General features: G+C 38.4%; 1 protein-coding gene across 5 annotated transcripts in view; it reads right to left on the reverse strand.

The window, feature by feature from the left end:
* Positions 1 to 583: 583 nt before the first annotated feature.
* SMIM14 (small integral membrane protein 14) overlaps positions 584 to 14594 on the reverse strand; it is a 75313-nt gene continuing 61302 nt past the window's right edge. For all 5 annotated transcript variants that reach the window (XM_048212090.2, XM_026508757.4, XM_026508760.4 and 2 more), the window contains 2 exons: positions 5775 to 5917; positions 584 to 3691 (listed from right to left, as the gene is read on the reverse strand). In XM_048212090.2, coding sequence (XP_048068047.1) covers positions 3659 to 3691; positions 5775 to 5917 — 176 coding nt within the window. In that variant the 3' untranslated portion in view covers positions 584 to 3658. The remainder of the gene's footprint in view (positions 3692 to 5774; positions 5918 to 14594) is intronic.

Here is a 14594-nt window from a genome sequence, read left to right on the forward strand (position 1 = left end):
GACAAACTTTAGATTGAAATCATTAACTATCTCCAGGAAATTATGTATTTCACAAATTTTGCTATTTTAAAAGAACACCTAAGTATCACACAGACACTGACCATGCCAGAGCAATTTTACCATTTTTACCTGTACATGGGGATTAATGATCTCTAGTATCTGGGTGCATTCCAGGTCATAAGACAAAAGCAAATCTTTACTTTTGTGTGTGTTCAGTACAGTTACATATCTAACTCCTTTGAAGTAACACAGGTCTGCCCAAATATATAATTAACACTATTGGATATTATTCCCTCAAAGCAAATGTCTATTAACCCTGTATTCTAGGAAGAAATAAAAAAAAAAGAATAAGAAATGTAATTGGGATCTAATTTCCTAGAGATTCTCAGAATCCCTACTTCTGAATATTGGCCCCACTGCTATTACATAAATATTTTTCTTGTAACTTAAAGTTCTCTCTATGCAAGGTCTTTAGTTAGGGGTAAAAAGTCTTACGATAAAACTGTTTAATAAAGGATGTAAACATCTTACTAAGCAAAAGATGCTTACTTCATTTCCCACAAAAGCCAAACAGAAAACAATACATTACTAACGTTTTCTATTTATTCATTAATAAAAAGTGCATAGTACAAGCCCTTTATCCCAGTCCAAGTACTCAGTAAAAGATTACAATAAACCCTGGATGGCACAGACATGATTTGTTTGGCATGATTTAAACATTTAAAAACAGCAATTAATATTTAGTACATCACATGACCACTTTCGCTTTTAACAAAGTAATCATCAGACATGGTAACAAATACATATGCTTTTTCATTTAGAAATATCATCTTAAGACTAAACCTACTATTGCAACAACAAAAATTTAACCCATTGTGTGTAAACTCTTCATTTCTCCTTCAAGTTGCCGTTTTGTGTCTTGAGCTGATGAGCTGGTCAAATTTTAGCACGTTTATTTAGAGTGACAGGCTTTAATTCAGAGTGATAAATTTTCAAGGTTCTTTTGAAAATAAAATATTCAGTAATTCTGTAAACACGATCACATCACACACCACAATGACACTAAAAGTAACCATAGAATAGCTGAACCTAATAGTTACTTTGGAAAATCTCTGCAAGTTATTTAAAATATGACTTGCTGGCCATAGGATAGTGCTTGGATAGATACATGATAAAATCTTTACTATACACAGTTCCAATGTTAACTTTTTCCATATGGAAAGCAAGAAAACATTATTTTGCATAAGGGACATTAAATGACTCTAAAACAAAATAAATTTAATGTTGTTTGTGGAATATTTAAGAGCCAAAAGTGATTAAAATATGACGCTTTATCTTTCTTTTTTCCAGATTTAAAAATGATTGTAGCCACAGTTCAGGTGACTGTAAGCCAAGTAATGAATAAGAGTGTGCTCAATAAAAAGGCCACATGTAGAAGCTTTAAGAATTAAATAGAATAATATAAATTACTAGTTAGATTAACAGGAATACTTTATATGCAGTAGTATGTGGCCTTTCTCAGGAATGCAGAGAAATTTTACAAGCAAAAAAACCAAAACTAAATATTTCTCTAGGAACTTTCATTGCTAATTAAATAGATGGTCCATATAGAAAAGGTTAATATACTAGATGTACTGTCAATTAAGTGTATACGACAGAAATGAAGAACCAGGAATAAGACTCTAGATTTGTAGGTCTCTAGCTAACACCAGACATTCTGTTTCCATCTCAAGGCCAATTGGCTTCAACCAAAGCCAATTCTCAATTATCTGTGAGCCACAGATTCAGTGAATGCATCAGTATCTCTGCCAGAGATTGGCTTTCTAGCAGCTTAGAGAACAGACTGTCAGGATGTATGTGCAAGCCTTCAACGTCCAGGGGCCAAGGGCAGAAAAGGGAATGCTTATAGAGATTTAACTCCATCCTATGCCATCCCTGCCCTTTCTGCACTAACAGCCATAAAGGTGGGAAGGCTTCCAGTAGGCCACAGAAAGAGGAAGAACCTTAAATCTACGGTGCTCACTTACCCAAGATTTGACTTACCTGTGTTACGATACCCCTTATTTAGTACAAGTAATTAAGAGTAGGTGACACTCTGTGAAGAAGTTGAGCACAACACTAAGATGCACAGAAGGAATGCAAGCAGTCAGCACTGGGTTATATAATGAAATGAAGCCCTTAAAAAGTTTATGGCCTAAAATGTAATCATAATAAAGGGGGAAAAAATACCCTAGGAGCATCACACAATTGTATCAGAGACTCTATTAAACAGTACAATGATATAGAGAAGTTTATTAATTCATACAAGTAATTTCTCAGATCGATACAGTGAAAAGCTAGACTGATCTGGGAGGAAAATCCTTACATCGATAGCAAAATATCTTCTAGCCGCCATAAACCAACTGTAATCACTTGCTAAGAAAAAAATTCCATAACCACATAGGTCATGCAGACTTGTTTTTATGCCATTTGTATTCATATTCTTTCAAACTGAGCAAAACAATGCAACCTTTTACTTTTATACATTTCAAAATTTTACTTATATTAATGCTCCTCCCCACCCCAATCCATCTTATGACTAAACAAGAATGAGATAAGGGGTGAGAAAAAGATCCTTGATTGCTTTTTCATTTTCCTCCTTTTCTCTTGGAGTAAACCATCAAATATTTTCTGAAGTCAGAAGGATAACAAAAGACTCACTTTCTTCTTCACAGAAAAAAATAGACTAAATAAGTAAATAGCATTCAAATGTCAGTAACCAAATAGGCCCCCAATACAGCTTTAAGATAGTTCCATTTAAGAGGGAAGTGTTAGAACAGAAAAGAAGGTTCCTGAGAGGCACCCATTTAACAAATAAATTATAGCTTAAATTATTACTGTATAGAATATACCTGGCAAAGGCAGAAAGCATTAACTTTTTTCCTCCTTTCATGAACCTTATAAGGCTATACTGGATTGTAAATCATCTACCATATTTAAATCATGTTTATTTAAAGTTCTCCTAATATTAGACATTTTTGTGGGAATAAAAAACTTAGTAAACAACTATTTCATTTCTTATCCCTCTTTTTCTAGACACATAAGCCAGTTGTAGTGGATGACACAGATTTGTAAAATATTCCAAAGGCTGCCCACAGTCCCAAGAACTAGAAAAAACTGCCACCCACAAATAACCTATTAAGGTAAATGTAAATACGGTGTGGTTCTAATTTTTTTTTTCATACAATCTAGACAACCCCAAGTAACTTTATAAATACCTTATGAAAAAAAGCAATTTTAAAACCTATCAAAACTACTTAAAATATTTAAAAGGCAGAATCTCAAATTTCCTTCAATCAGGCCAGAAATCATCACAAAAAATTATGATCACAGTTACAAATAGAATGAGTGGAATGTTTAAGTTTAGGATAACCAAAAAAACCCATGTAACTTTTTTAATATAATCATTTACTCAAATATACTGTAAAAAGGAATGGTGATAACACAGGAAGCAAAAATAAGCTTGCGAGTGAAATTTCTAGAAGCTCATGAAAACAATACCATCCCATATTGCAGATGCAAAAGGAAAAACAGTCTAATGGGGTTAAGAGTACTCTGGTCATCTTCGTTCATTTGGTCGTGCAAGGTGTTAACTATTTTCACTTCCCATATCACAAAGTTAGTCCACAGGAGGGGCTGGTGGATCTTGTCCCTGGCATTAGAAAGACAGAAATTATGGAACTGACTTCTTGAATCCCAGTGCAACCAATCTAACACATATAGTAAGAACTGAACAGCATGCCCCCCACCCTCCAATCCCTAATCATATACTTATTTGAACTTTTCATATGTTTTTGCACGAGGGAACACTAAATTAATACTATAATTCACCTATGTTTGTCTCATTCCTCCCTGTGGCATGAAGAAAGGAAAACTGTGTAACAGTGATATGATTTAGATGAAACTGCTCTCCCTGACAGCTCCAGAGGTGACATTTAAACCAATACAAGTAGCATCATCCCTCTTGCTTACAGTGACTGAGCACACTACAAAGTGAAGGGAGAGACTTGCTTCTCACTACAGAACATCAATGGGGAAGCATGTGGCTCCAGTTGCTACTGGCAGGCATCATATGACCACAAAGGGAGCCCACTTCTGAATGAAGCTGATGGTATGAAGAAAGAAAGTAGGTCTTTGGTGATAGTGTAAATCTAAACACTGACCCTACCTCTGGATTTTCTAATGTGTAAACCAAATGAGCCACTTGTTTAAACCAGGTGGAGCTGATCTTTGTTACTTGCAAGAGAAAGTATTTGAACTGGAAAGATCAGAGCTTTTAGGAATCTTCAGGAAGATTCCATTTCTTCTCCGACATGTTATATGAGGCCCTGGTTGAAGGTGGTCAGTTTTCTACTTGAAACTAGTCAACATGTTTTCTTGCTTACTCCTAGGGTGGTGGGCCTACTATTCTAGAACTGCTGGCCAAAACGAAGTAAGGTTTAGGGGCTGTCATCTTAAAGTTCTGTCCCTTTCGATGGCTTCTAGGCCAGCTTATTAAGTTGGATTTCTTTAGCTGCAAATGTTGAGGAAGTTGCTCTTTGATATGAAAGTAATAAAACTGTATCTAGAAAGTAAGAAAAAACACCAAAGAGAAAGCATCTTATCAAGACAATATACAAGCTGTTTAAGACATACCTTCTTCTCCAAGTGAAACAAAAAACAAATTTAAGGCTTTTTATATAGTGCTAATGATGCCTTCTTTCTTAAAGTCAGCATGGCTACATATCTAAATGTTCTATTCCTAAACAAACCAAAGCACTGACCAATTATCATTCCACATTTGCTTTCTCCTACGTAAGGAATTAGTTTACCTAAACTTCTAATATTAGCAATACAAGATTATGGAAAAAAAGAAATTATTTTAAGAATTCCACATGGGGAGAAGCTTGGAGACAGGAATTAGTGGGATAACTTGGTGTTCAACAAGTGAATTCATCATGTAAATATCTTTAAAGAGGTAATATCCAAGGCAAGTAGAAAAGAAAAAAATATAAATACCAGTTCTCAAAACAATTAAAAGGAATTCTTCAATGAAGTTTCTGTTAAAGACAGCACCAAAAAACTCCCTGTTGGGTCACTTTATTTACCATATTTTTTTATCTAGAAGGTTCTAAAAATGGTAGTAATCATGACTATCAAGATTTACCAACATGAATGATCCTACCTCTCCTTTGTCAGTTCAGTTGATCTATTATGATGCAGAACTGAGAGAGTTTAAGAGAAATTGGATGGGAAAACAAGAGGAAAACAGGATTTCACCAGATAGGCTCAGGGCCTCTTACTGTATTTATTAGCTAAAACAGAAGGGGAGAAAATGAAGTAGAGGGAAAAACATTTGAACTGTAGCTAGTAAGAGAATTTAGGGAGCTGGAACCATGAGAAGCAAGGGATCAACTGTGAGGAACTGGGGAGTGGAAGACTGAGATTTGAGAAATACTGCTGTGGATTATTACAAACTGGATCATTTTTTATATTAAGAAAGACTGGAATGTGAGTGAAGATTGGAATGTGTTTTAAAATTCTTTTTGGGCTACTGGTCTGTGCTTTTCTCTGTATGTAACTCCATGAACACTAAGCCATTGCAGGTTGCAAGATTTACAAGGACTGTACTGGAAGAATTTATTCTGTGGGTTAAATCTTCCGTTTGCTAATTCTGGTATTTCAACAAACTACTCCCATTCTCAGGCCATACCCCTATCCACTACCCAAATGAATTTCTAATCCACAACACTTACATTATGAGGACTGGTTGGCTTGCCAGTTAGGTTGGATCCTCTTAGATTAGGAGGTCTCAGTAGAAACAAGATCACTGCAATAACCATCCAGGCCATCAAGATCATGGTAATACTGATGCCGTTATCACCAGAGGGCCCTGGTACTAAAGACAAACAAAAAATATATTTGCAACAAAAACTCTTATAATATTGTTAGATAATGTAAAAAGAAATTCTAATGTTTAAATGCCAATTTCAAAAGTTGTATCAATACTAAAAAATTGTATAAATTTTAAGAAGTGCAATTATGAAATATCACACCTTCAATTTCCCTTTCCTCTTGTGAGAAAATCTAAATAGTAAATGGTATGAAATAGTCATAGGACAAAACCTATTATATAAGGATTGTAATTGTACAGTGGTTCTTAATATTTTGGTGTGACAGAATTCTTTGAGAGTTTCTACTCTAAGAACCCATGTATACACATTCAATGTTGCATATAATTTGGGAAGGTCGATTAACCCACAAAACCACCAATCCCTAGATACACTGAGATCTACAAAACCCAGGTTAAGACCACCTGATGTACAGTAAAAACACTCTACTTCAGGAGGGGAAAATTCTGCATTTTAATTGTAGACGCAGCATGAACAAGTAACAGAGTATAAGGAAAAGGGACCATCTGAGTTGTATAATACATAAATGAAAGATGCCTTTCATGAGAGTCTCAAAGAGATAGTAATTTGGCCCTTTTTTGCAAAAAAAAGTTGCATTCAGATCTAGATATTCTTTTTTTTTTTTAAGATTTTATTTTATCTATTTGACAGAGAGAGACAGCCAGTGAGAGAGGGAACACAAGCAGGGGGAGTGGGAGAGGAAGAGGCAGGCTCCCAGTGGAGGAGCCTGATGTGGGGCTCGATCCCAGAACGCTAGGATCACGCCCTGAGCCAAAGGCAGACGCTTAACGACTGCGCCACCCAGGCGCCCCCAGATCTAGATATTCTGAAGTCTATGAATTTATCAAGTGAAAAAAGTCAGGGGTGTGTGTGTTGGTAGTAGTCTCTCCCAGCTCCTTGAGGCAGCCATATCTTATTTAATCCATTATAACAAGTGCCTAGCATAGTGCCTGGCCCACAATGTGAGCTTAATAAATTTCTGATAAATAAAACAAGCTTATAATTGATGTACACTAGAGAACTCAGTTATTAAAAATGACAAATATAGATTAGATTTCTAAAGAAAAACATAGTATATCTACGTGGTTACTAAAATAGTTCATCAGGACCGTAATTGTTTAGTTTTAGTCTCCCTGCCTGGGGAAAAAGTAAAAGAAATCCAGACAAGAAGTTCAAACTAGGCTGATGCACTGCACTGGGGTACATGGGCCCAGGTCTCACTTCCAAGAAACGGAAGGGATGGGTGGCCTTACTGAGGCCAAAGGGCTAGTGACCAAAGGGAACAAAAGTCAAGCAAATTGCTGGGCTGGCCCAAGAGCAGGCTAGACAGAAATGTGGCCTCTTGTCCAAACCCCCATTACTTCCCCAGAAACAGAAAACACAGAACTCCAGGTCACCAAAACTGTGTTATCATACAATGCATCAGTATTTTTTCCCCCTATATCCACATCCATTCCTTTCTTTGTTCTCTCCTACTGTACTAAACATGCCTCCCCTCATAACTAAGACAATTTCTCCACTTGAGCTTCGGGTCCCATTGCTCTTGCAGAGATCTTATCCATTATCCTCTCTCTCATGTATTCAACACCCCGCTCCGTGGCAGCCAGCCTGGAAATCACTTAAACACAATCAAATTCCCCCACCTTAGGGAAAAAAAAAAATCCCTCCCTCAAACCCTTTCCCTGTCCAGCTATCGAAGCTAACATCTTAAGAAATGACTACATTTCACAACGTCCCGTTCACTCTTCAGGTGGGGTACCCACCTCCATCCTGCACACAGCTCTTCAAAAGGTCACCTGTAAACCTCCATGCCTGTAAGCCTCATGGATAATCATAGTGCTCATTTTCCACGACCACTCTCTCCTTTTTAAAGCACTTTCTTCCTTTGTCTTCTTGCCTTACCACTCTCTAGTCTTCTTTCTTACACTCACCACTCCATACATGCTTGTCTTCCTCTTCCTGGCTTTTACATTTTGGAGTTCTCATGGTCAATTTTAGATTCCCTTCTCTTCTTGCTCCACACACAGTCATCCTCACCTGTGGTTTCATTTACCTTCTGTATGCAGACTACCTCTAAATTTACATATACCCAACCCCAACTCTTCTGAACTTCAGACCAAATATCCAACTATACGTCTACCTCTATTTTTTAACTTCATACCAACAGTTATTTTTTTTTAAAGATTTTATGTATTCATTTGACAGAGAGAGAGCACAAGCAGAGAGGACAGCAGGCAGGAGAAGGAGAAGGAGAAGCAGGCTCCCTGATGAGCAGGATCATGACCTGAGCTGAAGGCAGACGCCTAACCAACTGAGCCACCCAGGCGTCCTTTCATAACAACAGTTCTTAAACTGTGGTATACATTCCACCCATTCAGCAGCTTCTTAAAAATGCAAATGACTAAATCCTACCTTGCACTTAAAATACTCAATATCCGAAACTAAAATCATAAAAATCTCTCCTAGCCCCATCATCCATGCCCCACCAAATTGGGTCTCCATTCATCCAGATGCCTAGGCCAGAAACCTAAAAAAAATCCATTGTTCTCTCTCAATGACCTTCTATTTACTCCATTAAGTTTCTGTCAATTTTACTTCCTAAATATCACTCAAATCTATCTACATTTTTTTTGAGAGAGAGAGAGAGAGAGAGAGAGAGAGCATGCATGTGCATGCACATGTGAGTGGGGCAAGGGGAGGGGGAGAGGGAGAGAGAGAATCTTAAGCAGGCTCCACGCTCAGTGCAGAGCCAATGCAGGACTCAATCTCATGACCTGAGCTAAAATCAAGAGTCAGATGCTTAACTGACTGAGCTACCCAGGCACCCCATCAAATTTACTTATAGTGGCATTCCATACCTGCTCAAGCTAGCATCACTTCTTGTCTGGTTTACTGTGATGGCCTCTTAACTGAGCTCTCCTACCTATTCTTGCCTTCTCTAATTCTATCCTCTATGCTGCTCCAAGAGTGATGTTTTTTTAAAAGCAAACACTATTATTTCTATTACTAAATAATAGCTAAAATTTGAGTGGTTACTTTGAACCAGGCATCATCTCTATTAATTCTTTTAACTTTTTTTTTAAGTAGGCTACACAGGGCTTGAACTCACAACCCTGAGATCAAGATTTGAGCTGAGATCAAGAGTCGGACAGTTAACCAACTGAGCCACTCAGGCGCCCCAACTATTAATCCTAACAATCTTATTTTATGGTAAGTTCTATCATATTTTCATTTTATAGATTCGGAAACTGGGGAAAAGGGAGATTGAATCTCAATGTCATATAGTTTGGTATGTGGCCAACCTGGGATTTTAGTACAGTTGGTCTCATTCCAGAGCCTGTGTTCTTAATCTCTTTGCCATGCCAGAATCTCTGACAAAACCGCAGAGTGAGACAGAGTCCTGAAAGGTCCTGCAAGTAGTAAATTTGGAAAATACAGACTTAGAAGGGATTTTTGATGAATAAATTCATAACTAACAGGTAAAACTTAGATTATTTAAAGTTAGTCAAAGAAGATAACTGTGACTTCTACTTATTATCACTTGTTATGGTGCCCCTCTCTCTCAGAAATAAAACACTAGGTTAATTGTATAGAAGTACAACCCCAAAGTCAATTCTTACATATCGCTCAATTTGGAAAGTGGGTCTCTTACCTTTTTTTTTTTTTTTTTAGATTTTATTTTTTAAGTAATCTCTACACCCCAATGTGGGACTCAAACTCACAGCCTCAAGGATCAAAAGTTGCATGCTCTACCAACTGAGCCAGCCAGGCACCCCAGGTCTCTTATTTTTTGATACTCTTTGCACATAAAATATTCTTAGTTGAACCTCAGATCACAAATTTACTAATTCATGTCTTAGACAAAGCGGCCATAGCAAAACGTCTACTCCTTTGTAAGAGTCTCATAGTGATATTATGGTTTTCAGTTTCCTGTAACTGTCTCCTAGCTTGGTTCTTATTGCTGCCTTTCCTTCCTGATACTGCTGTCGAAAACGTCTGCTTACAGCACTGCTTATAACACATCTGCCAACTAACCCAGTGACTCACTCTCCAGTGCTGACTTCTTCAACTCTGAACTCTTCAGCCTGGCCTTTCCTCATGTGACTTGGCCCTACTCATCATATTAACTCTTAGTATTTCTCAGAAAAAGCATCCTCCTGCTCCAGTCAACTCCATCATCTTCTGCCTTCTTTAGTCAGTGGTTCCCTGGCCTGTGATGATATCAATACCACAGATTCTACCGCCCTCCCTCACACCATCTAAATTCTGGAGCAGGGGCGCCTGGGTGGCACAGCGGTTAAGCGTCTGCCTTCGGCTCAGGGCATGATCCCGGCGTTCTGGGATCGAGCCCCACATCAGGCTCCTCTGCTATGAGCCTGCTTCTTCCTCTCCCACTCCCCCTGCTTGTGTTCCCTCTCTCGCTGGCTGTCTTTATCTCTGTCGAATAAATAAATAAAATCTAAAAAAAAAAAAAATCTGGAGCAGCTCAGGAATGGGGTCAGGAACCAACAAAATTTGAAAAGCTTTCCAAATGAATCTGACACCAGTTCCATGCTGGTCTGGCTGACAGCATCTGCCAATTTTACAAACTCAGTCCTTGTGGGGTACTCATGACTTTTCCCCATCTCATATGTTCTTCCAAGTAACCTCCATTTACTCACCTACATCCCTCTCTTCTGTAAAAAATCTCCATTTTCTCAGCCCACTCTTTCCTTTCTACTCCAGGCTAGTGTGGCATTCCTAGTTTGAAGGAATGGTTTCCTATTTGTCCTAATTAGGACATTAACTTTTTTTAAAAAAATATTTTATTTATTTGAGAGAGAGAGAGAGAGAGAAAAAAAAAAAGCACAAGCCGGGAGGAGATGCAGAGGGAGAGGGGGAAGCAGATTTCCTGCTTAGCAGGGAGCCCGATGCAGGGCTCGATCCCAGGACCCTGGAATCATGACCTGAGCCAAAGGCAGATGTTTAAACGCTTAACCGACTGAGCCACCCAGGCTCCTCAGGACATTAACTTTTTAAGAACTGAGACCATCTCAGAGCTGTTTGACTCCACTACTTCTTAGCTACATAATCTCTCTGTGCTTCAATTTCTTTACCTGTGAAATGGAAATATTACCATAATCTCAGAGAGTAGTTGAAAGGATTGAAATGATCAGTACATAAGGAGCAGTTAGTAGAGTGCCTAGTACACAGGAGGTATTCAATAAACATTGGCCATTACCAATATTATGCATGCAGAAAAGTCTGAGTGCAGATATATCCTGGTGTGAATAACTAGGCTGGATAAGGTGCTGTAGTGGGATTGGAAAAGGGTCAAATACAAATGGTACTAGGATGGAAGATGTAATGCATGGTGACTGACCAGACTGACAGAAGGGAGAAGAAAAAAAGTTAAGGATGCCTCTAAAATATCTGAAGGGTGATAACGTGTAGTAAAATTTCTCTACTTAAAAAGGTTAAGAGGGGCACCTGGGTGGCTCAGTTGGTTAAGCATCCAATCTCAGCTCAGGTCTTGATCTTAGGGTCATCAGTTCAAGCCCCCACATTTGGCTCCGTGCTGGGTGTGGAGCCCACTTAAAAAAAAAAAAAAAAAAAAAGGCGGCGGCAGCTTGGGGCACCTGGGTAGCTCAGTCAGTTAAGCGTCTGCCTTCAGCTCAGGTCATGATCTCGGGGTCCTGGGATTGAGCCCCACGTTGGGCTCCCTGCTCACAGGGAAACTGCTTCTCCCTCTCCTCCCTGCTCATGCTCTCTCTCGCTCTCTTCACTCTCAAATAAATAAAATCTTTTTTTTTTTAAAAAAAGGGCTAGGGGCGCCTGGGTGGCACAGCGGTTAAGCGTCTGCCTTTGGCTCAGGGCATGATCCCAGCGTTATGGGATCGAGCCCCACGTCAGGCTCCTCCACCACGAGCCTGCTTCTTCCTCTCCCACTCCCCCTGCTTGTGTTCCCTCTCTCACTGGCTCTCTATCTCTGTCTAATAAATAAATAAAATCTTTAAAAAAAAAAAAAAAGGGCTAAATGGATATAGTTTTCCTAACCTTCAAAGTTTGATAAGATCATTTCTTCTATTCTCCCATATAACTCAAGGTCCACCTCACAATAAAGAATAATAGCTGAATCAATTAAAGTTGAACCTCTTGACTACAGTGTTTTTTTGTTTATATTAGTCCCACAAAATTAAGATGGCTCTAGAATATATTTTCATATGGGCATATTGTACAAGGTTATTTAAATATCATTTTGGGAAATCATTTTATTTTTTTATTTATTTTTTTCAGGGGGGGTTGTGAGCAAGTGGTGGGGGTTAGGCAAAGGGAGAGAGAGAGAATCTTAAGCAGGCTCTAAGCTCAGTGCAGAGTCCAATATGGGGCTCGATCTCATTACCCCAAAATCATGACCTGAGCCAAAATCAAGAGTCAACCAACTGAGTCACCCAGGTGCACCAAGTGCAAGGTTATTTAAAACAAAACGAAACAAAACACCCTAGAAACAAATCTAAATGCCTGCCAAGAGTGTCTGATTAGTAAATTATGGCACAATTATAAATTGTAATACTCTGAAACTGTAAAAAATGTTGAGGGAAGTCTCCATAGATATGCTATTTGTTTTTGACTGGGGGGAGGGGAGCAGGTAAAAAAACAGTGTACAAAGAAAGGGGGCAAATAATACACATTTTGCTTGTACATACATAAATTCTGGAAAGATACATAAAAAGCTAATAAAACCTGGAGACAGCACCTGGGTAGATGGGAGAATATAAATAGGAAGACAACTTTTCACTGGATATTAATTAATTTATAAAAAGGTAGCCCTAAACTATTTCAGGGTTGGAGATACTGGGTATCTGAACTGACCTGAACTTCTTGAAATATTCAGAAAGAGAGATGAATGGAGTCACTGAAGGCTTTCTGTGATTATCTGCAGTGCCTTATGATATGACTCACTTCCTCATAAAGTTTCAAAACAGCTATGCTACTCAAGTTCCCGCATACTACATGCGGCAAATACAAACAAGTATAAGGGACACCTTTATAAAATTTTTTTTTAAAGTTTTAGTTTTAAGTAATGTCTACATCCTACGTGGGGCTTGAACTGACGACCCTGAGATCAAGAGTCACACACACACTTCTGATGAGGCAGCCGGGCGCCCTAAGGAGCAGCTATTTTAAAGTTAGTATAGAGAGGTAAACAGGCTCTGGCCACTGTGGTTTTTATTGTGAGAACTTTTTGGCACTTACGAATATTAAGGGGCACAATCACATGGGAGATATAAAATCTGTTCCCTTACTGCCTAGAAAATGCCTTATGAGTAAATACTTCTTACTCTATGGTCTGGAAAGATGTCAAATCAAAAAATGTAAAAGGACTTTACAGCAAAGTTCAGCATTCTATTTTGCTTAAGGTTGAAGTCTTTAGTTATAAGCAAATGTGTTACAAATAGCTTGCCGAATGGAGAATTCAGAATAAAGCCATTAACTTAGCTGGACACCAGAAGATGAAAGAGTAGAGGGGGTGCTCTAAGAGCTGGTAGATCACAAAGGATTATTTCTATAAACTGATACAGGTTTCCAATGGAAAAGTAGAACTAGAACAACAGTAAACATGGTGCATTAGCACCAGGAGGCTTTAACTCCGCAATTTTGGGGTTGTAGAGAATAATTACATTATCCTCAGCACAGCTACCTGTTTTCAAGTTGATTTATTCCAGAATTAACTTAGTGATAAAGCCAGTTTCCAAACAACACTTTATCTGAAAGGCAGTCTTTCTGAAGCATGAGCAGACTTGCTCTGTACTGCTCTAGAGAACAAAACTATGGGTGAACACCACAACGACGTGGAGGTTAGTTCAACATATAGAATCATGCAGCAACTGAATCTGCTAATACATTGCAGCTAAATTCTGCTACAACACAAAGTAATATATTCAACTAAATCATCTCAAATGCACGAACATGATATCATGGCAGGCACAATGGGTACTGCGATATAGTAAGAAATATATATTTGGTTTTCACTCCAGTTCCTGGCACAAAAATCCTAAAACTCTCGGAATTTCCTGAGAGAGAGGAGAGAAATGTCATTTGTTGTTATTAATAACAAACCTGATTTTATGCTAATAAGGTAAACTTGGTGTCCCTAGAGAGCTACAGGAGGGGGTCTGGTTGCCGGAGTTGGACCATATAATTAGAGAGCTGGAACTTTCAGCTCTACTCCCTAACCTCCAGAAGGAAGAAGGGCTGGAGACTGAGTTAATCAATGGCCAATGATTTAATCATTCATGTCTACAGAATGGAACCTCCATAAAAACTCTAAACAATGGGGTTCAGAGAGCTTCCTAATTGGTGAATACCTTGAGGTACTGGGAAAGTGGCACACTCAGAGAAAACAGGGAAACTCTGCACCCCTCCAACTTACCCAGTCCAACCCTTCTATTTGACTGTTCTTGAATTGTACCCCTTATGATACACTGGTAATGTAAGTAAACTGTTTTCCTGAGTTCCGTGAGCCATTTTAGTAAATTACCGAACCTGAAGAGGGACTGTAGGAACTCCTGATTAATATATATTTTATGAAAACAGCATAAACTCACTGGAGAAAATTTAGAATTCAAAGAAACGAAATTTTATCGCCCACAGGAAACAACTGCATAAACCATTTAAAAACAT

The sequence above is a fragment of the Ursus arctos genome, unplaced genomic scaffold (genome assembly GCF_023065955.2).
Source record: "Ursus arctos isolate Adak ecotype North America unplaced genomic scaffold, UrsArc2.0 scaffold_9, whole genome shotgun sequence".
NCBI lineage: Eukaryota > Metazoa > Chordata > Mammalia > Carnivora > Ursidae > Ursus > Ursus arctos.